The sequence below is a fragment of the Ruditapes philippinarum genome, unplaced genomic scaffold, assembly GCF_026571515.1.
Source record: "Ruditapes philippinarum isolate M1 unplaced genomic scaffold, ASM2657151v2 ctg4252_1_1_1_1, whole genome shotgun sequence".
NCBI classification, from domain to species: domain Eukaryota; kingdom Metazoa; phylum Mollusca; class Bivalvia; order Venerida; family Veneridae; genus Ruditapes; species Ruditapes philippinarum.
This window is the reverse complement of record NW_026858509.1, coordinates 143,834-170,826: the sequence shown is the minus strand read 5'-3', so window position 1 is coordinate 170,826 and position 26,993 is coordinate 143,834. Positions and strand designations below refer to the sequence as shown.

The window sequence follows — 26,993 nt, the reverse complement described above, 5'->3', positions numbered from 1 at the left end:
ATATCTTAGCTCTAGCTCTTTTGGTTCTTTAAAAGAAGATTTTTTAAGTTTTTACTATATACATATAGGGAAAATCAATGACCCCCTGGGGTGGGGCCAATTTTGACCCCAGGACTTTTATTTGAACAAACTTGGTAGAAACTCACTAGAAGATGTTTCATGCCAAATATCTAAGCTCTAGCTCTTTGGGTTTTTTAGAAGAAGATAAAAAAAAAAATTTAAGATTTTTCTTTTGTTTGCCATGGCAACCAGAGTTCTGCATGGAATTAAATTCTTTGAACAATTTTAAAAGGTGACCACCAAAGGAACATTCCTGTGAAGTTTGGATGAAATTGGCTTAGTGGTTTACGAGGAGATGTCATTTAAAGTAAAAGTTTACGAACGCCGGACGACAGACGGGCGGACGCCGGACAAAAAGCGATCACAAAAGCTCACCCTGTCACTCTGTGACAGGTGAGCTAAAAAAAAAAAAATTTAAAAAAAATGTAAACATACCAAATAAATCTTATGTAGAAAATTATAAACATGGGTTAATAAGATATGAAAAGAATATGGCAAATGGTCAATGGCAGGTTATGAATTATACGTTTAAACAGGATGAATTCCTTATACAAACGCAATAACATATTTGAACCAGGTATCATATTTATACATGAAGTGTACTGGGGAGGAACTGTCAGTTGCATTAAATCATTACTAAACTTGTATATTTCAAATAGTGGCAGTTTAAATGTGCCTTATAATGTTCATATCTATGGAATTATTTCAAATTTTGGAATGTGTATAGAAGAGGACATCTAATATCAATTTACTAAGCCCCCATGTTTGTACAGAACACCTATCTATATAATTATATATAAACATTTTTTCCTCTATTGATAAGATTTACAAAAAAAAATGTAAATGTCTATCATCATGATAACAGAATCATACATCTCCATTTATAAATCATTTGGTTCATTTCTGTTAATTAACCCTTTACTTCATATAGACGTGTTTTGACGGCTTTTCGCCACACCCCACCTTTTGAGGCCTCAAACTGTGGAAAAATAACCCTATTTAGGCCCCAAACACTGTTTTTCATTTGGGAAATGTTGCTTTAAAAAACTTAAAACTTTTCCGCACCGCCCCCTATCAAAAAGGTACATCAGGGGGTTGCCAGAAGGGGGATTTGCCCCCTTCTCTTTGGGGGGTTTGAAGGGGGGGGGGGGGCGATAGTCCTCCTCATAGCCAAGAAAATTTTGGACATGTGAGAGGCTAAAAATGCTTCCCAGGTCGACCGTAATGTAATGTGTAACCAACGCTGAAAAGCCTTTGACTCTATCTCAATCCATTTAGAAGTTGCAGCACTTTGAAATCAATTTTGATGGAAAAAATCTACGCAAAATAGTGATTTCTGGCAATTTTGAGATGACCCCTAGTTGCCATGGTGACAGGAAAATTAAGACTTAGCATGTCGCTACAAAGGCAATGGTCCAGTCAACATTTGTGCCAAGTTTGATTAGTATTGAACCATTTTTCATAGCAGTTTGAACTTGTAACAGGAGGCTTTTCAATAAAAACGGCCATTTTTCACAATATGCAAATGAGGGAAAGTGTTAATTAGGAGATGATGATGACTTAAGGTATGAGTGTGAGAAATAGCGAAATTGTTAGTCATTAAGTTGACTCATGTCAGATATAACATAGGCCTATGTCAAAATTTATGTCAGATATAACAGTCCTATGTCAGGTATAACACACAGTGTCAGGTATAACACAGACTTATGTCAGATTAACAAAGTCCTATGTCAGGTACAACATACTGACGGCATCAGGTATAATGCAGACATGTCAGATATAACAAAGTCTTACATCAGATATAACCCACATGTCAGATATTATTTTATATATTGGCAGATCTTATTTCTACAGCTGATCATTGTATTTTCATTGTATTATTTAGATTAAATAAAACAGAACACAATTGTGGTATAGGGTTTTAATTAAAAAACAAGAAGCGCCGCAATGCGACGAAAACCAGGTTTTCAACGACCAAGTTTTGATGTGACAGCAATCAATAGGTCAAAGTGCACTGAAGTTATTGAGTAGATATTGAATATTCTATTGTAAGCAAATTACCTTGACCTTGCTCCCAGATATCTAAGTGGCAATCCAAAGCTGCCACTCAGCAAGTTCGGTGACAAAAGGTCAAAGCAAACTCAAGTTATAACATGAAAACTAAATGCATTAACCTTGATCACAGACACCTGGGTAGCAATCCCAAGCTGCATCTTGATATAAGCTACCCATTCATCAAGTTTGGCGTCAATAGGCCAAAGCAAACTCAAGTTATTGAGCAGAAACTGAATTTCTATTTTTAGTAACAGTGACCTTGACCTAGATCACAGACACCTGGGTAGCAATCCCAAGCTGCCTCTTGATATAAGCTATCCATACACCAAGTTTTGTGTCAATAGGCCAAAGCAAACTCAAGTTATTGAGCGGAAACTGAATTTCTATTTTTAGTAACAGTGACCTTGACCTAGATCACAGACACCTGGGAAGCAATCCCAAGCTGCATCTTGATATAAGCTATCCATACACCAAGTTTTGTGTCAATAGGCCAAAGCAAACTCAAGTTATTGAGCGGAAACTGAATTTCTATTTTTAGTAACAGTGACCTTGACCTTGATCACAGACACTTGGGTAGCAATCCAAAGCTGCCTCTTGATATAAGCTATCCATACACCAAGTTTGGTGTGAATAGGCTAAAGCAAACTCAAGTTATTGAGCAGAAACTGAATTTCTATTTTTAGTAACAGTGACCTTGACCTTGATCACAGACACCTGGGTAGCAATCCCAAGCTGCATCTTGATATTACCTATCCATACACCAAGTTTGGTGTCAATAGGCCAAAGCAAACTCAAGTTATTGAGCGGAAACTGAATTTCTATTTTTAGTAACAGTGACCTTGACCTTGATCACAGACACCTGGGTAGCAATCCCAAGCTGCCTCTTGATATTACCTATCCATACACCAAGTTTGGTGTCAATAGGCTAAAGCAAACTCAAGTTATTGAGCGGAAACTGAATTTCTATTTTTAGTAACAGTGACCTTGACTTTCATCACAGACACCTGGGTAGCAATCCTAAGCTGCCTCTTGATATAAGCTATCCATACACCAAGTTTGGTGTGAATAGGCCAAAGCAAACTCAAGTTATTGAGCGGAAACTGAATTTCTATTTTTAGTAACAGTGACCTTGACCTTGATCACAGACACCTGGGTAGCAATCCCAAGCTGCCTCTTGATATAAGCTACCTACACACCAAGTTTGGTGTCAATAGGCCAAAGCAAACTAAAGTTATTGAGCGGAAACCAAAAGTTGACGCCCGCCCGCCCGCCGACTTCGGCATTACAATAACCCGGTTTTCGTTGAAAACCTGGTTAAAAAAGTATTTCAATCAGAAATTTGTATCTGATTACTGGTTGAAGAGATAACTCCAACACATAGATAAACCCGACACTTTTTTAATTTTTCTATTTATCTTTTCTTGTAAACAAACAAGCACATGGTCACCTAGTAATAAAGGAGAAGGACAGACTGTGATGAGATTTTTAGATTTGGTAAACTTTTAAATGTGTTTATGTTGACCACAATTTTTTGTTACAAAAACGGCCACAAAACATTCTATTTACTTAACTGCCAGGCGGTAGTTAGAATTGTCTTGAACACAGGCTACTGACTTGGGAAAATTTCTTTAAAAATTTGTTAAATTATCAATAAGGCATAGATAAAGCGTATAAAATGTAAAAATAAATGATTAGTTCTAACTTTCAAGCTAGTATTTACTTTAAAATTAAAGTGTTGACTTTATCTACTGTCCACGGTTAAAAAGACCATGTTTCCGATACCTTATTCAGGACCTTAAAGAAGTACCAGTTTCCATTTCAAGAAAGGAATTTACACATGATTATAAATGTTTGAACCTAACTTTGTCTAGGTGGGTAAAAATTTAAAATATACACAAAAATAAAAAAGATATTTAAAAAAAATAGTGATTTAGTGTCAGAGTTATCTCTCCAACCAGTAGAGTGGATTTTGCCCAGCTATGGTAAAAATGCATAAAAATACTGGGTACATATGAAAAAATCCTGGTGGTATTTAAATTTTGAAAAAGGGTGATTCCTCGGAAGCATTACTCACAACAAAATTACATGAAAATTGCAGACTCAGTTTGATTGAGTCTGTACATTAGAGGTAATGAAAAGTGCAACATCCATTATGCCCCATAGCACCAGCTTGAGCGATACTCAATTTTCAACACTCAATAATCCTGAAGGATCAGAAAAATAAAAGAACACTGAAACCCACAGGTTGAAGGACAAGTGACCGTAAGTCATATACCTTAACAGCTTGGCCAGGGATGTCCCATCAACACCTAACAACCAAAATTACTAAGTTTACATCCTTAAATTAGAAGCACATGAGAGATGCAGATTGTTTTGATGACATCTAAACTCTCAAGTTGTGTAACATTTTTGCTACAAAACTTTAATTTTGAATAATAAAATCAAGAACAAATACATGATATATGTTTTACAAGACATGTGACAATATTAATTAAACTGAACATACAAACAAGCTTTTCTAATACACCTACTTAAGTTTGCTAATTCATAATAATGATCATTAAAAATGAAAATTTGTCAAGTAGAAAATATATTTGTACATCCAAAACTCTTTAAATATGAGATATCAGATTTAAATAGCAAACAATTTGGTAAAACCATTTAAATAATCAGAAACGCCCAATATGCAGACAAGTAATCCAATTCACCGGTTATTTTATTTAACACCCACTAAGTATGTTTACACAAAATGTCTAATTTCATTTGTGAAAAGAAATCTTGAGACTGATATTTTTTTATACAAATAAATAATAAACTGAATTTATTCGGTCTGCATACAGGCAAATACATATTGTTTATCTATGTACGATATAATACATATCCACCTTGTAACCATGCGATCATCTTATATAGCCCTGTCATAGTACAAGTTTTCGTTAGTTTTGATGCAAAATATTTAAATGAAAGTACTCTCTGTGACAAAATATAGGATAAAATAACAACAGATGTCAACTAGAACTCCGCGAGTCGGATGTGTCGCCTTGTGAAAAATATAGTTTAGGAGAATTGGCAAGGACAAAAGTTAAATATGAAAATCAACAAAGGGCAATAACTCAAAAAATAAGAAATGCAGAGCAGCAGTTTCTGTGCACTGCACTTCTTATCAATAAGATCTATCATCCTATTAAGTGTCAAGTCTATAGCTTTTATAATTTATGAGAAATGGCCTGGACAAAAATAAAGTATGAAAATTAACAAAGGGCAATAACTCAAAAAAAGAAAAAGAAATGCAGAGTACCAGTTCTTGGGCACTGCACTTCTTCTTAATGAGATCTATCATCCTATGAAGTTTCATGTCCATAGCTTTTATACTTTAGGAGAAATGGCCTGGACAAAAATAAAGTATGAAAATTACCAAAGGACAATAACTCAAAAAATAAGAAATGCAGAGTACCAGTTCTTGTGCACTGCACTTCTTTCTAATAAGATCTATCATCCTATGAAGTTTCAAGTCCATAGCTTTTATACTTTAGGAGAAATGGCCCGGACAAAAATAAAGTATGAAAATTAACAAAGGGCAATAACTGAAAAAATAAGAAGTGTAGAGTATTGGTTCTTATGCACTGCACTTCCGGTCATTATGAGAAGCATGCATACCAAGTTTGAAGTCAATCCGACTTATAATGACTAATTTATGCTCCGGACAAGCTGAAGGGGACGCCGACCACGACGCTGCCGACAAAAGTAACCCCTATATGTCGCCTTTTTCAAGGCGACACAATAACACAGTAGCTTGCCTATTCTCAGTGCTTGATAGCAAAACAAAGGCCTGGATAATGTAGAATTTTTTTAAGTTCAAAAAAGGTAGTAATTCTGTCAAAATCCATGTTTTAAGTTATGGGCCTTGGACAGAAACCACCTACATGTATTATGAGCTAAAATAAGTGTGTGAAAGTTCAATCCATTCCCTTAATTAGTTTGGAGATACAAAATTAAACACAAAAACTTAACAAAAGTGTGATGCCAACCTAACTACAATAGCTCTCTTTATTTAATTTTACCCATGAAATACGGTACTATATCAGTCAAATATATTTCATATTTTTTAAAAATAAATATGAAATATAAATATGAAAGTGGGCGGAGTCAAAACTCATATTTATTTCAAGGGACTTCTTTCGCCATTTTGTTTGAAAAATCTGATAAATACAAAACAATTTTTTGTTGAATTTTGTTTTGAAAACTATCTAGAATGATAGAAAATGGTCTAACTAAGAAAATAAATCCAAACACCAATATCTTTAATTCAGTCATTAACGCTGTACAGACGTTTAAAGAGTTGTTTACGTGACGTCACAACTAACGCTAAATATCGCGTGCAAAACAAGACAACAATTATATTACTGCGCGCTGTACAATTGCAGTTGCATGGCAAGCAAGGGGTTTCGTAACCATTTTTCTTTGATAATGAAATTAAATAAAAAGGTTATTTTTTCGTTTTTCGTGAAATATGGTATATATTTTCACTCAACATGATAAAATGCCACATATTTTCACTCGCCGTCCCGGCTCGTGAAAATATGTGCCATTTTATCATGTTACGTGAAAATATATTCCATATTTCACTCAAACAAAAAAATATCCTCTTAATATTCTTCGAATAGTCAAGCTAAATAATCTGCCAAACATTTGAAATACGGAGAAATTTCAAACATGAAACAATGAAAAATTAAAAACTGGAATGATTAACTTTCTAGTTTCTTGACAGGTATCTTATTGATTAATTATTTAGCTAAAGCTAATGCCTCAATATACACCTTATAAGCCAAAAACAAATAAAAACTATACACAATCAAATGACTGATTTTCACAAATAAGATATAGAAAAAAAGCTATAAAAATAGGAATCTATAACAAACAACAAAAATCGGATAATTATAGGAATGTTTAAAACAGAGGACAAAAAACTACAAACAAAATGTATAGTACACCCTCCTTAAAAGACATTCTTTAAATGTTGAGTATCAAGATTTCATTTTTTTATTTTCTTTGTCTTCTTTTTCTTCGGCACATCCAGTCTTAAACTGCTCAAAATGCCTTTTATTGTATGACTAGAAACAGCTGGCATGTAGTTTCCTATAAGACGTCTTTTCCACCAGCGACCTTGCTGTGCATCCTTGCTGCCAATTTTCGTATACTTATAACTATAGTGTTGTAAACGTATAAACCTGGGTAAAAAATAAAACACAATGTCATGCCAAATTTTTGGAAGGGTAAAACCTTTCAATTAAATTTCACCAAAAATTTTAAAATGAAAACCAGTTTTAGTGTTTATAAATTACACTTCTTTCATAACATAAACACATATAAAGTAAATACAAGACATGATGTCATTGGTGACAACAATAACAATGCTGTCAAGATTTTGCCTCACATCTTATCAAGTGTTTCAAGTTTCTGCCTAGTATTGAGATAGTTCTTCAAGATTCTGCTCAGTATAGAACTACATGTAGTACTAGAAGAATCTGCCAGATGTTGAAAAAGTGCTTCATAACTATGCCTCTGTCAGATAGTGTTTTCAAGACTCTGCCCAGTGTCAGTACTGAACTCATGCTTCAAAATACATTACTTAGCGCTTCAAGATTGCATAGAAATTAACTTGTGCTTAAAGGCTATGTCCAAGTACTGAACTAGTGCTTCAAGGCTATGCCCAAATACTGTACTATTGTCCAAGTACTGAACTAGTGGTTCAAGGCTATGCCAAAGTACTGAACTAGTGCCTTAAGACTATACCAAAGTACTGAACTAGTGGTTCAAGGCTATGCCAAAGTACTGAACTAGTGGTTCAAGGCTATGCCAAAGTACTGAACTAGTGCCTTAAGACTATACCAATGTACTGAACTAGTGCCTTAAGACTATACCAAAGTACTGAACTAGTGGTTCAAGGCTATACCAAAGTACTGAACTAGTGGTTCAAGGCTATGCCAAAGTACTGAACTAGTGGTTCAAGGCTATACCAAAGTACTGAACTAGTGCCTTAAGACTATACAAAAGTACTGAACTAGTGCCTTAAGACTATACCAAAGTACTGAACTAGTGGTTCAAGGCTATACCAAAGTACTGAACTAGTGCCTTAAGACTATACCAAAGTACTGAACTAGTGCCTTAAGACTATACCAAAGTACTGAACTACTGCTTCAAGGCTATGCCCAAATACTGTACTACTGCCCAAGTACTGAACTAGTGCCTTAAGACTATACCAAAGTACTGAACTAGTGCCTCAAGACTATACCAAAGTACTGAACTAGTGGTTCAAGACTATACCAAAGTACTGAACTAGTGGTTCAAGACTATACCAAAGTACTGAACTAGTGCCTCAAGACTATACCAAAGTACTGAACTAGTGCCTCAAGACTATACCAAAGTACTGAACTAGTGCCTCAAGACTATACCAAAGTACTGAACTAGTGCCTTAAGACTATACCAAAGTACTGAACTAGTGCCTCAAGACTATACCAAAGTACTGAACTACTGCTTCAAGGCTATGCCCAAATACTGTACTACTGCCCAAGTACTGAACTAGTGGTTCAAGACTATGTCCAAGTACTGAACTAGAGCTTCAAGACAATGCCCAAGTAATGAACTAGTGTTTCAAGGCTATGCCCAAGTACTGTATTATTGCTTCAAGGCTTTGCCCAAGCACTGAACTAGTGCTTCAAGACTATGCCCAAGCACTGAACTAATGCTTCAAGTTGTTGCCCAAGCACAGAACTAGTGCTTCAAGGCTATATCCAAGTACTGAACTATTGCCTCAAGACTGCCCTATTATGGTAATAGTGCTTGAGGACTGTTATTCAAATAGTCAAGCTAAAATGTATTTTTCAAATGCTTTTACTTACTTAGGAGGTTTTGTATGTTGAAATGGATTATAATCTATGAGGGTCATGGTATCATTATCATTCTGAAGTAATTTTGCTGTGAGCGTCGCTATCCATGGATTATAATGATAATTCTGAAATATAAATGTCATAATCCATGGATTATAATAATTCTGAAATATAAATGTCATAATCCATGGATTGTTATGATAATTCTGAAATATAAATGTCATAATCCATGGATTATAATGATAATTCTGAAATATAAATGTCATAATCCATGGATTATAATGATAATTCTGAAATATAAATGTCATAATCCATGGATTATAATGATAATTCTGAAATATAAATGTCATAATCCATGGATTATAATAATTCTGAAATAAAAATGTCATAATCCATGGATTGTTATGATAATTCTGAAATAAAAATGTCATAATCCATGCATTGATAATTCTGAAATAAAAATCCTCATTATCCATGGATAAACTGATAATTCTGTAATAAAAATGTCATTATCCATGGGTTATAGATATTTCTGATTTATAACCATGGAATATACTGATAATTTTGAAATAAATCTGCCGATATCCATGGATTCTATTGATAATTTTTGTCATTAAAGTATTATTATCCAAGGATTTTACTGATAATTTAAGTACACAATCTAAACATCAATCAAAGCAGACTAAAATTTTACTTTGGCTTTTATATTGAAGAATGCTCTCATCCATAAATGGTTAAAAGGTATACATGTAGAAGGAAACTTTTTTTTGCAATAGTTTCTTAAATTTCTGTTAAGCTGCATGAAATTGCAAATTGTGTATAGGTTTATCTCTATGCCTTTCTGTTTTTCTTTCGTTGGAATTTCAGTCACATTGACATAGTAAAGGCCATATGGTGGCTTTTCAGTTTATAATGGTGGAGAAAAGTGTCTTCTTGAGTAGAACCACTGACATTCTATAAACTAGCTGAATGGTTGCCTCATATGAAAGAATCCACTGTCCTTGGTTGGATTTAAACCCAAAGTTGTGAGGGGACATATTTTTATTTTTCTGGTTTGGTTTTATGTTGCACCAAAACAGTATATTTCATATGGTGACTTTCCAGCTTTATTGGTGGAAGAAGACCTCAGGTCCTTTCTGGGCATTATTTCAGGTATAAATGGGCGCCTGCGTAGAAACCGAACTGGTTAGCTTCCTCACAGGAGAGAATCGAAAGTCCCTATCTGGATTTGAACCCACAGTGGTTTGAAGTCAATGACCTTAACCACTTGGCAATGGATACCCCTCTGATACACACATAAAAAATTCAAAGCTTACTTCAATTTCTTACTTCATTTAAAATTATATAAAAGAAAAAAACTGTCATTTTACCTGAAATGCTGCAAACCATAGCAACCAGTCAAGCCTATAATGATAGGGAGAGATCAAACATGGTCGCCGTGTAATTTTACCAGGTTTACATTTGAATTCATATTCTAACCATTTAGCTTTAGAATCGTCAGGGTTACCATGAGTTCCTTGAAATATTACCTCAGTCCTCTCCTTAGTTACGCTGAAATATAAGGTGAAAACTAAAATAAATATGAAAAATATGAAAAAATGAAATAAATCATGAAACAAAGTAAAAGTACAGGATATAATATAATAATAATAATTGAAATAATGTAATAATTCATGAAACAATGTAATAGTACATGAAACAATGTTATAATATATGAAACAATGTAATGGTCCATAATCAATGTAATAGTATATGAACCAATGTAAGTACATAAACCTATAAAATATAAATGAAACAATGAGATGGTGCATCAAATAATGAAATAGTAGAAAACAATGAAACACGTATAAACAGAATCTTTCTTCTCAGCCTTTTAAGACTGGGTCTAAGTTTGTCCAATGGAGAAATTATTTTTTTGACAAAAAATAGAAGAAAGAAGGAGTGGGTCTTCATAATGAAACTGGATTGCAAACAAAGTTTCATACAACAACCTAATTAAAATATATACTGTCATAATTCTATTTACTTACCTTCCAAAGGCACCATAGGTATTAACTAATCTAAACGGATCAAAAGAAGAATTCATATGTTGTTTGGATGACATAAGATTCTGCACTACAGGCATACTAAGATAGGCCAGTAATACTGCCAAGGAGACGTTGAATATTCGTCTGATGTAGTTTCCTACAAATACATAAACATCTAAATGTTTATCCAACCATAAAGCTTAAATAGAAGAGCATGTCTGTCTAGAAAGGGGCATAACTCCAAAAATATTGCTTTCAGGATTATGCCCCTTGTCTAATTACTGCACCTTATCATGATAAGCAAGTATTCCATGTTTCATGCTTATAACTTTCAAAAGGTTTGAATAATGGGTTACAATAAAGTTTTTACATGACAACAACACTGTAGCGATCATAATAGATGAACTTTTTTGTTCAAACTAATCAGCATAGGGCAAGGCTGACATCATGAGATCCCTATGCTATCACCATAGAGCAAAGTAGACATCATGGGTCACCTTTGCTATCAGCTTAGGGCAAGGCTGACACCATGAGATCCCTATGCTATCACCATAGAGCAAAGTAGACATCATGGATCACCTTTGCTATCAGCATAGGGCAAGGCTGACATCATGAGATCCCTATGCTATCACCATAGAGCAAAGTAGACATCATGGATCACCTTTGCTATCAGCATAGGGCAAGGCTGACATCATGAGATCCCTATGCTATCACCATAGAGCAAAGTAGACATCATGGATCACCTTTGCTATCAGCATAGGGCAAGGCTGACATCATGAGATCCCTATGATATCACCATAGAGCAAAGTAGACATCATGGGTCACCTTTGCTATCAGCATAGGGCAAGGCTGACACCATGAGATCCCTATGCTATCACCATAGAGCAAAGTAGACATCATGGATCACCTTTGTTATCAGCATAGGGCAAGGCTGACATCATGAGATCCCTATGCTATCACCATAGAGCAAAGTAGACATCATGGGTCACCTTTGCTATCAGCATAGGGCAAGGCTGACATCATGAGATCCCTATGCTATCACCATAGAGCAAAGTAGACATCATGGATCACCTTTGCTTTCAGCATAGGGCAAGGCTGACACCATGAGATCCCTATGCTATCACCATAGAGCAAAGTAGACATCATGGATCACCTTTGCTATCAGCATAGGGCAAGGCTGACATCATGAGATCCCTATGCTATCACCATAGAGCAAAGTAGACATCATGGGTCACCTTTGCTATCAGCATAGGGCAAGGCTGACATCATGAGATCCCTATGCTTTCACCATAGAGCAAAGTAGACATCATGGGTCACCTTTGCTATCAGCATAGGGCAAGGCTGACATCATGAGATCCCTATGCTATCACCATAGAGCAAAGTAGACATCATGGGTCACCTTTGCTATCAGCATAGGGCAAGGCTGACATCATGAGATCCCTATGCTATCACCATAGAGCAAAGTAGACATCATGGGTCACCTTTGCTATCAGCATAGGGCAAGGCTGACATCATGAGATCCCTATGCTTTCACCATAGAGCAAAGTAGACATCATGGGTCACCTTTTGCTATCAGCATAGGGCAAGGCTGACACCATGAGATCCCTATGCTATCACCATAGAGCAAAGTAGACATCATGGATCACCTTTGCTATCAGCATAGGGCAAGGCTGACATCATGAGATCCCTATGCTATCACCATAGAGCAAAGTAGACATCATGGGTCACCTTTGCTATCAGCATAGGGCAAGGCTGACATCATGAGATCCCTATGCTTTCACCATAGAGCAAAGTAGACATCATGGGTCACCTTTGCTATCAGCATAGGGCAAGGCTGACACCATGAGATCCCTATGCTATCAGCATAGAGCAGACATCATGGGTCACCTTTGCAATCCATTTACAGCAAGACTGACACCATGGGACCCCTATGGCATCACCATAGAGCAAAGTAGACATCATGGATCACCTTTGCTATCAGCATAGGGCAAGGCCAACATCATGAGATGCCTATCTTAACAGCATCAGCTATATCCTCCTATAGCCTTCTCATTACAATAACATATAAGTGCAGTGATTAAGAGATTTCTTTACTTACATTTAATCATAGACAGTTTCAAATTTAAAGCAGGATAATTTGATAACATAAATCAAGCAAAAGTAATATTAGGTAAGTAGAACAACCCCACTATAAAATAATAAAACAACATCATAGCAAATTTAATGTTAATCTTCTCACATCAAAACTATGTGAAAGGCATTACTTAGAAGTTCGACAAACATTCAATCCTAATATACTTCCTGACTGCTATGGATCACTTAATGATCACTTAATAATATTTTTCATTTTTCTCGCATCATGAAATTTACATAACGATGAGAATCAAACTCTATACTGTAATGAGTAGTGTGATTTTCACTGAAATATTCCGACATTGACGTCTTATTTTTGGTTGTTATCATTTTCTTTTCATCAATAATACACCCATTTCATGAAAATGACATAAAAGTCTCATAATGACAAATCATTTATTTCATTGCAAAAACTAAAAGTTAACTAATTAATATTCATCTATATTAAAATAAGAAATTGGAGGGATCCTAGCAACACTTTTGTTACTATGAAGTTAATAAACAGGAGAACCATGCCTGCTCTTACTTTGCTTATTTTATTGAGGAATAACTCTTTCTTCTCTCAAGATGCTATGGCATGGCTTAAACACTTAAGCAGGGTAACTTCCTTATATGATTTTATGAAGATATAACAAAACACTTAAGCAGGGTAACTTCCTCATATGGTTTTATGAAGTTGTAACAGAACACTTAAACAGGGTAACTTCCTCTTATGATTTTATGAACATGTAATACAATACTTATACAGGCTAATTTTCTCATATGATTTACAAGTTGTAACACAAACTTTAAACAGGGTAATTTCCTCATATGATTTTATGAAGTTGTTACACAAACTTTAAACGGGGTAACTTCCTCATATCATTTTATGAAGTTGTTACACAAACTTTAAACGGGATAACTTCCTCATATGATTTTATGAAGTTGTTACACAAACTTTAAACGGGGTAACTTCCTCTTATGATTTTATGAAGTTGTTACACAAACTTTAAACGGGGTAACTTCCTCTTATGATTTTATGAAGTTGTTACACAAACTTTAAACGGGGTAACTTCCTCATATGATTTTATGAAGTTGTTACACAAACTTTAAACGGGGTAACTTCCTCTTATGATTTTATGAAGTTGTTACACAAACTTTAAACGGGATAACTTCCTCATATGATTTTATGAAGTTGTTACACAAACTTTAAACGGGGTAACTTCCTCATATCATTTTATGAAGTTGTTACACAAACTTTAAACGGGGTAACTTCCTCTTATGATTTTATGAAGTTGTTACACAAACTTTAAACGGGGTAACTTCCTCTTATGATTTTATGAAGTTGTTACACAAACTTTAAACGGGGTAACTTCCTCATATGATTTTATGAAGTTGTTACACAAACTTTAAACGGGGTAACTTCCTCTTATGATTTTATGAAGTTGTTACACAAACTTTAAACGGGATAACTTCCTCATATGATTTTATGAAGTTGTTACACAAACTTTAAACGGGGTAACTTCCTCATATCATTTTATGAAGTTGTTACACAAACTTTAAACGGGATAACTTCCTCATATGATTTTATGAAGTTGTTACACAAACTTTAAACGGGGTAACTTCCTCTTATGATTTTATGAAGTTGTTACACAAACTTTAAACGGGGTAACTTCCTCTTATGATTTTATGAAGTTGTTACACAAACTTTAAACGGGGTAACTACCTCATATGATTTTATGAAGTTGTTACACAAACTTTAAACGGGGTAACTTCCTCTTATGATTTTATGAAGTTGTTACACAAACTTTAAACGGGGTAACTTCCTCATATGATTTTATGAAGTTGTTACACAAACTTTAAACGGGGTAACTTCCTCTTATGATTTTATGAAGTTGTTACACAAACTTTAAACGGGGTAACTTCCTCTTATGATTTTATTTAGTCGTTACACAAACTTAAAACGGGGTAACTTCCTCATATGATTTTATGAAGTTGTTACACAAACTTTAAACAGGGTTACACTTCCTCATATGATTTTATGAAGTTTTTACACAAACTTTAAACGGGGTAACTTCTTCATATGATTTTATGAAGTTGTTACACAACTTTTAAACAGGGTAACTTCCTCATATGATTTTACAAAATTGTAACATAACAAACAAACTGTATATCAATATCATATTCTTAATATTACCTCTGATATAACAGATTCTCTTTCCATTATTTAAGTTTTAAGTTTCACAAACATTGCTTAGCAATATTTTACCTTCACAAGAGGATAAAAGGCAAAGTACACAAGTACATAATTCTAAGCAATGACCGTGTAAAACTACAAAAATCTAACTGTATGTCACCAGCAGAAACAAATGATTTGAAGTAAATAAGCTTAACAATTCGACCATAATGACCCGATTTCCGTATGTTATTAAGTTTGAGGCAAAACATCAATTAAATAAATGTTTCCATACCTACAGCAAGCTTCCGCCCCTGTCCTAACTTTTCTTCCTTCTGAATTTCGGAAACATCCTTCTTTACTGACTTTGAGAACATCCATGTTATACTAGCATCATCAAAACAGGCCAGACTCGGTAATATAGTCAACCAATTCAGGAAACTGAGATTTCCACTTATTATTAAAACTACCTGAAAATAAATATGACAAACTAATTCATCTTGATTCAGAATAATTAAAGGCCTGCTGTTTCATAAACCTGGGGGTCTCCACTGTATATCCCCTAATAATGTTCTTTTTAGTTAATGGGGTTGAGGGGTCACAGGTTTCAGGACACACCAACATTATTATGCTCACATGGCAAGTTGCCGCTTTGGTGATAAACAGCAAACTGTAATCATTTTTGGCATATTATTTTTGGAATAAGTACATCCATTGTCGTTCTTTATGCCAACAAGTTAGCTTCCTCACACAGAAGAATTAAATGATGCTGGATATAATAGACAAACATTTTGAAGTCAGCCATTTGGCCATGAATGCCAATAATTTATATCTTAATTTCTTTATGTCTGAGTTTATGAATATTATGATGGGCAAAAACAAATTGAATAAAATTTTAATGCTTTAAACTACACCATGAGTCTTATTGATAAAAAATTTGTACCTATTGAAATGCTAATAAAATAAAGGTTAAACCAAATTCTTTCAAAGGTAGCACCTGTTAAATTTCATGGTTTGTAATTCCTAAGACCTTAATACACCCCTGGTAAAAGCAACACTTTATTTATTTATTTCAGCAGTGATTCTCATTTTGAATTAATAATAGAAAGTCTATAAACCTATTAAAGTAAATACTGTGAATTGAAGTTGTTTTTTCAAACATGATCCAATCTTGGTATTTAATAGAAACATATATCAATATATCACAATGGGTGGCCAAAACAGAAGAGTTGTTGTGTAACTTTGTTGCTACTGGACAAACAATTTTAAACATTATCTATTTCTTTTAACTATAATGGAAGGTCTGTAATACAATGAATAATTATGTTGATAGTATTTAGTATTCTAACACAACCCGCATTTTTCACTATTGAATATAGAAGAACAGAAAGTGTGTGCTATTCTGCAATAAAGTCACAGTTGACGTTCTATATTTAGATATGTGACATAATCATTATACATGTGATGTAACTCTAAAAGAATCCGACGTGCTAAAAATAAGTACGGAAACAAATCAGGCGCAATTTTCCTTTAATATCAGGTAGGTTAGGGATGTCATCTGGAGCCGAAACGGCCATCCGGATATCCGAATCAGACATCCGGATACATCCGGATGTTCGGATCGTTGTTATATTCTTAGTTGGCTGATATGACGTAACCATTTTTTCAAGACCTTTTTCAATGCGTAGTATTTCGTTTTACTTCCTTTTTAATTGAATGTTACGTATCAAAAAATTATCGTTATTGATTTTATAATTTCTATATAGAATATGACTGTTATCGATAAATTTAGTGCATATGGTACTTACGATTTCAAATGAAATGAAAATGAAATTCATCGCCGATTGTCTCAATTCCTCAATTAGTGCTATAATACACAATAACACTCGCTCACATTTGTGAAAACAAAAAACACATGTAAAAAAATAAATATAATGTTTCCATTGTTCAATAACACGCATACAATTTACACACGATGACCTTTGACATGGTGTGTAGCTGAATCTGCCAATCTTTGATGTTTACCAACATGTAGCCTTGACTGTTTGATTCGAATCATCAAAGAAGTTGCCGAAACTTGCATGAATTTCACACATTTTAAGTGTTCATAAGTGAAAAAACTGTGAAGAAAAATGTTTTTAAAAAATGCACATGTTTGATTTATACTAAAGGAGAAAGTTATTTTTTCGGATAATTACCGTATCAATTTCAATAAAAGCTTTGATAATGAACATATTATTATTCGTAAGTACATTTCTTGATTTGATTATTCTATTTCTGCAGATTTTTCATTTTCTCAAAATAAGAAGTCGACGGGTCGTTAAGCCGAATATACATGTATAAATAGCCTAATTAATTATTTAAATTTGGACATAAAAAAATGTTGCCGATGACAATCGCACGGGACTTAAAATCCTACAAAACTTAAATTTGTTTGGTGTTTAATATAGATTAAAAACATGTGTCATATCTGACTCGTAATTATTATAGTAATTATTGATTTTTTTGGTCTGCAGTGATTATGACGTGTATTGTCAAACTAAGGTACAATATACAATATGGTGTCAACACCATGTCTACGTCCATTATCTCAACGCATGTTTTTTTATCACATTTTCTCATTATTCTGAAACATTTTTTACGAACATCCGGATCCGAAAATCGGGTCCGGACACCGAATTGTGATCGGAACGTTCGGATATCCGGACTCCGAATGACATCCCTCAGGTACGGCAGCATTTATTTGATGTTGTGTTAGAATCGGAATAATATATCCAAATCGGTGATTTTATCACTTGATAACATCACTGTTTATCGTTCAGATGCGCATCATTATATCACTTGGGCTACGCCCTCGTGATATGATTCGGCGCATCCAAACTCCAAACAGTGATGTTATTGAGCGATAAAATCACTGTTTGGGATATATTATTTCTTATTCTAACACGACCTGCATTTTTCCCTATTGAACATAGAAGAACAGAAAGTGTGTGTTATTATGCAACAGATGCACAGTTTGACGTTCTATAATTAGACATGTGACGTAATCATTATACACTCGACGTAAACACTAAAAAGCCGACGCGCTAAAAATAAGTACGGAAACAAATCAGGCGCAATTTTGCTTAACTATCAAGTAAGGCAACATTTATTTGTTGATGTCGTGTTAGAATCGAAATAATATATCCAAATCAGTGATTTTATTGCTTGATAACATCACGGTTTGTCGTTCGGATGAGCATCATTATATCACTCGGGCTACGCCCTCGTGATATAATTCCTCGCATCCGAACTCCAAACAGTGATGTTATTGAGCGATAAAATCACTGTTTGGGATATATTATTTCTTAAATTAGACATAACAACAAACCATGAAATAATTATACATGGAAGTAGTTGGCAAGTGTGAGATACATGATTCAATATTACATATATTTATATAGCAGACAATAATTTGTTCAAAAACAAAATATCATTATTCATCATTTAAGTGTGGATATAAATAACCCCCGAGACATGGCAAATATTGACCCAAAGGGCATAAATAACATCACCTTTAGAGGTCCACAAGGCAATGCTACAAGCCAAATGTCTATGCTCTGGACATAGTAGTTTCACATAATAAGTCTTAAATGTGTTTTCCTATATAGTCTTTATAAATTTAGTTGTTCTTTTGATGTGAGGAAACCTAAACCTGTGTTTTGAACACCATTTATAACATTTCTGCTAAAAAAATTTAAATTCCTCCCATCAGTTCAAAAGTTACAGAGGGGACATTAAATCTTAAAATTCATACATAATGACCAAATTTGACCTTGACATAAAGAAAGTTAAACCTGTGCTCTGCACATCATCTCAATATGGTTAGTATGTCAAAGTAGTTTTAAATTCCTTTTTCCTAACATTGGTTCAAAACATACAGAGTGGACATGATAATGCTAAGAGACAGATGGACGGGTAGTTAACAATATACCCAACACATCAAAAGTACATTTATTAAACTGTTAAAAGTGGTCGATAAGTAATAGAAAGAGCACTGAAACAGAGTATAAATCAGATTTTGTCATGTGTTTTGATGTTCTTTCTCTTATGTATCACACAATAGGCAAAAATAACAACACGTTCCCGGTCGTCACAATATTAAACCCTAGAAAAAAGTAATCAATGTACGAGCATATGAATATGACTTTTCTATCGTTATCTTCCCCTTTCGTCACAATAAGTTTACCCCAGTAAAAATAAGCCAATCAACGAGCATGCTCTAGACAGGCAGCGAGTGCGGGTAACTAATACCTGCACTCCAGTTAACTCACTTTGCATATTTATTGGTATATGATTTAACCTTGAGAAATTTTCAATAGTAAAGTCTCAAAAGTATGATACAATGAATATTAAAGGTAATGAAGGTTGAGTGAAGGTAAATTATGATCCATAGCAACATTATTACAGATTTAATGCTTGTAAAACAGATTACATCTGTTATGCATCACTACTTTTATTGCCTGCACTTCTTTACTTGTTAACACGCATATTGAGTAGATGAACTTTTCAACAAATCCTTCAGCTCAAAACACATTTATTTTAATTTACGTATAAATTATTCAAACACTGTCAAAATTTAATAAAATGTTATTTTGTCATACTAGATAAATAAAAAACTAGATAAAATAGCTTAACTAGAACTATCGCTGAATGCGATTCATACCCCCACCAATATCCTTGACAGAAGACGACTTGGAAAGGTGGTTAAGGGAATAACTTAAGTGGCACAAATACATAAAAAGAAATTATCTCTGGTGAAAAAAAGACTAATTGTACAGGTAATAGTATAAATATATATTATCAAATCATGTTCGAAACAGTTACAAATAACCTTTCATTTTCCCAATGTACTAAACATTTTATAAGTCAATTTTTGACCTTCAAGTGTGGCCTTGACCTTAAGCTGGCACAAGGGTAAGATGGGTTTTGCACATCGCCCAGTTGGGGAGAACATTTGAGTAAAGTTTGAAGAAAATCCTTCCGTTAGTATAGAATTTATAGAGCGGACACAACAAATTGTCTAGTATTGATTGTATGTAAATTTGAAGACTTAAAAAGGGGCATAACTTTGTCAAAATGCAATACAGAGTTATGAAACTTGACCTGCATATCTTAATTGTGACAAGCTTTCAAGCAAATACCTTTTCTAGATTCAGAAATATTCAAATAAATGTTAAAATTTAAGAATATTTTCTAAGTCAATTTTTTACCTTCAAGTGTGACCTTGACATTAAGGCGGCAAAAGGGTGACATGGGTTCCGCACATCCCCTTGTTGAGGTGAATATTTGAGCCAAGTTTGAAGAAAATCCTTCAATAAGTGTAGGACTTACAGAGCGGACATGACATATTGTGTAATATTTGATTGTTTGATATTTGACCTTCAATTGTGACCTTGACCTTGAGCTGACACATGGGCAACATGGGTTCTGCACATCCCCTTGTTGAAGTGAACATTTGACCCAAGTTTGAAGAAAATCTTTCAATTAGTGTAGGACTTACAGAGCAGACACTACATACTGTCTAATATTTGATTGTTTGATATTTGACCTTCAATTGTGACCTTGACCTTAAGCTGACACATGGGCAACATGGGTTCTGCACATCCCCTTGTTGAGGTGAACATTTGAGCCAAGTTTGAAGAAAATCTTTCAATTAGTGTAGGACTTACAGAGCGGACACGACATACTGTCTAATATTTGATTGTGTTTGATATTTGACCTTCAATTGTGACCTTGACCTTGAGCTGACACATAGGCAACATGGGTTCTGCACATCCCCTTGTTGAGGTGAACATATGAGCCAAGTTTGAAGAAAATCCTTCAATTGGTGTAGGACTTACAGAGCGGACACGACATACTGTCTAATATTTGATTGTGTTTGATATTTGACCTTCAATTGTGACCTTGACCTTGAGCTGACACATAGGCAACATGGGTTCTGCACATCCCCTTGTTGAGGTGAACATATGAGCCAAGTTTGAAGAAAATCCTTCAATTGGTATAGGAGTTATAGAGCGGACACGAAAATGGAGAAGGACGGACGGACCGACCAACTGACGCGACAAAGCGAATCCATTATAGCCCCCCCCCCACATTTTGTGGTGGGGGTATAATAATTAAAGTCTGAAAAGTATTTCAATAAAAGTTGGCTATGTTTATCCTTGATTTCATTATTTCATTTCTCAAAATCTTTTTATTTTTGGTATTCTTTTATAATTTCCAACAAGTTACTCATTGGCCAATTACCTGAATTATCTTCTTTTTCTGTTTCTTTTTGGTAATTAGTACCTTAATTTTATAGTGATTCGGTATTTTAAATGGAAGTCTGAATACTACTTGGTTTACGTTTTGCTACTTTTGTGACCTATTGGCTATTGTTTTACATTTAAGCGCTATTTTCTTCAGGTAACAAGCATCTAACATACTCTAAAACCATTACATGTATTTATTTGGTTGGGTTTTAGGTCAAACCTACACAGTATAGGTCATTTGGGAACTTTACAGCTTTACTTGTTGCAGAAGACTTCCAGTGCCAATCTTTACATTATTTCAAGCAAAAACAAGCAACTGAGTAGAACCACAGACGTTCCATAAGCTAACTGGATAGCTTCCTCACTTGAATATCTGAAAACGCTGGGAGAGGCAAGTGGTCTGAACCACTGAGCCACGGATGCCCCATTCATGGAAAATGCAAGCTGGAATTAGAACCCTGTAAAATCAATTTTGCAAGTAAATTTCTCATTTTGAGAGTGCAACTGAATGTAAAACACAAAAAATTGCAAGTGGAAAAAGGTGTGAAATTTTAACCCTGCTGAATATAACAAACAGTGTAGACCATGAACAGACAGAATGATTAGTATCACGTTATTGAAATCCTTTAAAATTAGGTCTGTTTCAAATTCAATGCAAGGCAAATTCTAATTGTTCAATTTATAGACAGTGATTTTTCAACTTCCCAACCAAAACTTTTGTTAAATCATGCAGTTTTCCAAAAAATCTGAACTTACACCAGCTTGTTTTACTTCCAAAATAGTGAAAATTTCCCCCAAAATCAAGTGGCTAAGGCTTCTTCCCAAATTAAGTGAAAAAAAACGCTGATAGATTATCAAACAGCTTACAATGTGTCATATTATCTATGAGGACAACTTTAAAACTGCATCAAACTTGAGAAAAATTGTATACATGTATTATGATTTTAATACAAGATTCAGGTAATAATTTTCATGTTATGTGCATTAAATGACTGTGAAGTATATATCAACATATTTCTACTGCATGACTAATGCAACAAGGGCTATGTTTTTGCATATATTGACCTCTTTTTGGTAATTTACATGGATTGTAAATGCCGTTTGCAATTGGTAAAATACTTTCTTTGTTCAATTCACAATATTTTACTTTCAAACACATTTTCAAAATTTTCATGAAAATTAGCATGAATCTGTGGGCATGTTGTTTTAACACCATGATTATCAAAGGGAATGGAGCACTTGCAATATCAAGCTGAAGTTTAATATTTTAACATATTGTTTTAAGCACAAGTTAGAGTTCAAACTTAATGAAAAAATATGTGTTTTTCCATTGTAAACATGTTATCATAAAAAAACCAACCTGGAAAAGAATTTGTATGGATCCACCAATCATTTTACAGATTCTAGGTGCAGGCATCAACAGCAGTAGCGGTGCAATAAGCTCCACAAAATGGTTAGATAAGGTCTCGAACATATGGAACCACTCTGGTGACTGGTGCATGTAGTAAGCCATCGGATTAGGTACAGGCTGTGTCTAAAACAGCAAAGTAAAATTTTTCATTTTTATAACACAATCACATGGATTAAATTAAAAAAAAACTGAAGGGATTGTATCTAGTGACCCCCTGTGTCTAGTGGCCTTATTTGCTCTCTTCAATGGAAGGTCATTGAACACAGTCTACACTGTATTTTGGTTTTGTTAAACTTTAAACTCCAGAAGTAAAAAGTAAATTTATATCATTTATAGTCTCAATTTCAAGCATATAGCACATTCACTGACTTGCAGCATTTTACCCTTGTTATAAAACTACAATCTCTCTATTGATCTCTTGTGAGTCTTTAACTCTGGAATTATACCACCTTTCTTGAATTAATAATAAATTGAATAAAAGAATTCATGACTTTTATATTGGTAGATTGAGCTGTTTTAGTGCCAGTGGTTAACATGATTGACACTGGCACTTGTGACTCAGGTTTATTTCTATGTTTCAGCTAAACTTAGTGCTAGACGTTTTGTTCATTTATTTCCTAAGTCTGTTACACAAAATCAGCAAGGTTAAAGCTTAACAAAGTGAAAGAAAGTTATTAAACATTTTCATACCTCGTAATGGTAATTCATGCAAGTGAGATCTCTCCAACATTTGTCTCCTCTGATCTTTATAAGTCCCTGTAATACATAAGTTTTAAACAGACATACAAAAAGTCTTATACTTCTTTACCTTTTTAAAGGCACTAGTTTTTGAAAATGCCAGAAAGCCTGACAGTAAAAATAAAATTCATGGTAAATTAGCCCAAATGATCCATGAATAAAAGGGAGGTAAATATGTATTTCATTGAAATGTAATTGAAAATAAGTTGCCTCCCTTACACCATAAAAACAAATTAACAAAACGGTTTTGAAAAAAACTGACTGCCACATCTTTTTTAGACAAAAATGATATAAATGTTTTTGACACAGACAAGAAATGGCCAAAAGGCATGAATATATTAGAAAATGAAAAAAAGAATAAGAATTGTTTTAACAATGATTTAAACTTTATATAAAGCTACAATTTGTACACTTGTAAGTTGTTGAAGTAAATTATATCTCAATAAACCTTGTCTACTTACAGCACCAAGCATTATCCTGAATATAAGCCACCTGTATCCCCATATCACAAATTTTGAAGTTGGTGTAAATCTTGGAAGAGATGATGTGTCAAATAATGGACACAAAAATATTGCTAAAAACCCAGTCTCTAGTAACTGCGACTCCCAACCTGGAATAGTGATCAGTTCATAAAATAACACAATGATTGGAAAAAAATAAGGAGCAAAATGTTTAATTTTCAAAAGTTTTTTTTTTTCGTTAAAAGCACAACCCTTGAATGCTATATATAAGTTTGTTTTCCTTTTCTCAAACATAAATGTGTCATTAAATTCTAAAATTCTTCTTTTATCAATAACTACTGGCATAATTATTCTGATATAAAAACTTTTTTTGTTCTAAATATAGACATGATAATATAACTGTCACTGTTTATGTTTGTTTTTACATAATACATTTATTTTATTTAGATCTATTAGCAAAATAGATATATCTATGATAAAAACAAGTAAAAGTAGGCAAAAATTTAGAATAACTGTAATCAAATAGAATAATACATGTACCTAATGGAACAGTGGAAACAAATAACAACCTACCAAATCCATACCATCTCTGTCCTACATTAACAAGAGAATGGTACAGTGCCCACAAGGCAAACATGATAAACCAGTTAGCTCCTCCATTTATGATGAGGAAGGTAGACAAGCCAAGTCCAGCATAAGCTATATAGTCTAGCAGTTCATCTAGTACTTCACCATAATCAAATAACCATAGCAATGAAGGCACCTGTAAGAATGTTGACCATTTTATTGTCCCTTCTCGGCCACCAGTTCGTCTTCTTACATCATCTAAGAAAGATGAAGCTGGCAGAATTCCATATGAACCAATCAACTGTTTGTTCTGATGTTGAGCCACCAAGAAAGCAACAACTGCAAAAATGTATATAATTACAACCTTTATATACATTCTTTTCAACTGAAATGAAACACTCTAAATAAATGAAATGGTTTGTTTGAAAACATTAATATATTAACTGTTTGAATAATTGCAGTACTGAATACAAGTGAAGATAGGTGCAGTGTAATATACTATGCACAATCAAACCAGTTTTGTTGTTAGATAAACCACTTACACTGCTTAAACTAATCAATACTCATACTTTAATTTGTGCACTTGTGCACCTGTAAACTGTAGCATTTTTTAATCTCCTCATCCAATATACAAGTAAGCCCATAGATGCATACAGTGTAACTTCCGAATTCCGGAACTTCTGAAATCCGGAAACTTCTAAAAACCGAACAATTTTTTCGGTCCTGATTTTCCCCTTCTATTTTCTATTGATATAATACTTCTGAGTTCCGGAACTTCTAAATTCTGAATTCCGGACAATATTTTCGTAAAATTAGAGTCAAATAAATGCAATTTTACCTCCAAAAACCAGAAATATCCAAAGGTGTGAAATACATTGTAAATCGAAAATGTCTACCCTGCAGGAAAAATTTAATCTCCCTATCGATTGTTTACTAATTAGCGGTGATCATTTAATTTGACACGTGTTAAAATCACAAACTGTGAAATGGTATGTTTGAAGTGATGCGGTTAATTAAAGTAATTTACGGCGGTCAGTTATTTTGAAGTGTTTATTAGCGGATTAAATGACAACTAATTGGGACAATGCATGCATCAAACGTCTTTAGAGATTTTATTGCATTTGATGTAATAATTAATTAACTAGCATCAGACAATATGTAAGTTTATGCAATTTACAAAATTTCTACAAACTGATAGAAATTCAAAGGCATTTGCAGGTAAGATAAAAATGAGCAAAGTATAACACAGTAAAACATTGATTATAAATGTATGTGCTACCTATTCAGATTAAGCAACATAGAAATAGATGCAAATATGTAACTAACATGCATAAACATTGTTTATTTACAATAAAAATTCGTTGTATATGTATGTTTTATATAAGTATCATCATTATAAAGTATTACTAAAGTGTTACATATAAATGTATTTTTTAATTCACATCTTTATCTTGATTAAAAGACTATTATATATGATATTACAGTAATGGCTTGATTTTTCTTGACATTTAGTGACAATTAGTGGCTTAGTCTTGTCCACATTATCATAAACCTCTGAATTCCGGAAACCTCTGAAATCCGAACTTTTTGACAAGTCCCATGGGTGTTCGGTTTTCAGAAGTTACACTGTAATTAGATTCAAGGTACATGTACTCTATCAACAATTTCAGTCGCCTTTACATTAAAATTTACAATATGTTACAGTTTTCAGATAAATTTTAATCGCTATGGCAACCTGACTTCTGCAATGATTTAATGAGCGAGATAAAACAGACATATATTGATTTACACTGTCACACTCTGAAATTTATATTGATTTTTGCAACATAAAACAGAGTACAATTTTTAATTCAAAACTGCCTTATATCACCATCTAACATCAACACAAAAAATATTACAAAATGTTAAGACGCTGAGTGATGGTCTACATAGCACAAAGCAGTAGAAGTAAAATCCATCTACTTCCATTGATGCTTACAATAAATAAATCCAAGGTATCTCAAAAGAAGAATTCTGGTTAACCAATACGTGCCGCTCTCGATCTTCGAAGATTGTGTCACGGATGGAGACTTTGTTTGTCGCAAAGATGAATCATCTTCTGAAGTTTTAACAGTGGCCTTATCATAAAGCGATTCAGATTTAACAGTCCTTTTTCGCAAACCCTCTGCTAAACTATCTTCCTGTCTGCCGGCATCTGCCATGTTTT

At 33.9% G+C, this 26,993-nt stretch overlaps 1 protein-coding gene across 1 annotated transcript; it reads right to left on the bottom strand.

Moving 5' to 3' along the window:
* Positions 1–205: 205 nt before the first annotated feature.
* On the bottom strand, positions 206–26,993 carry LOC132753448 (lipase maturation factor 1-like). The gene is made up of 10 exons (XM_060743928.1): positions 26,766–26,993; positions 24,794–25,126; positions 24,221–24,369; positions 23,712–23,777; positions 22,971–23,144; positions 15,613–15,787; positions 11,033–11,186; positions 10,373–10,553; positions 9,015–9,127; positions 206–7,343 (listed from the first exon to the last, which is right to left on the bottom strand). The coding sequence occupies exons 1-10, from the start codon at positions 26,986–26,988 to the stop codon at positions 7,148–7,150; spliced, it is 1,764 nt and encodes a 587-aa protein (XP_060599911.1). The 5' UTR covers positions 26,989–26,993; the 3' UTR covers positions 206–7,147.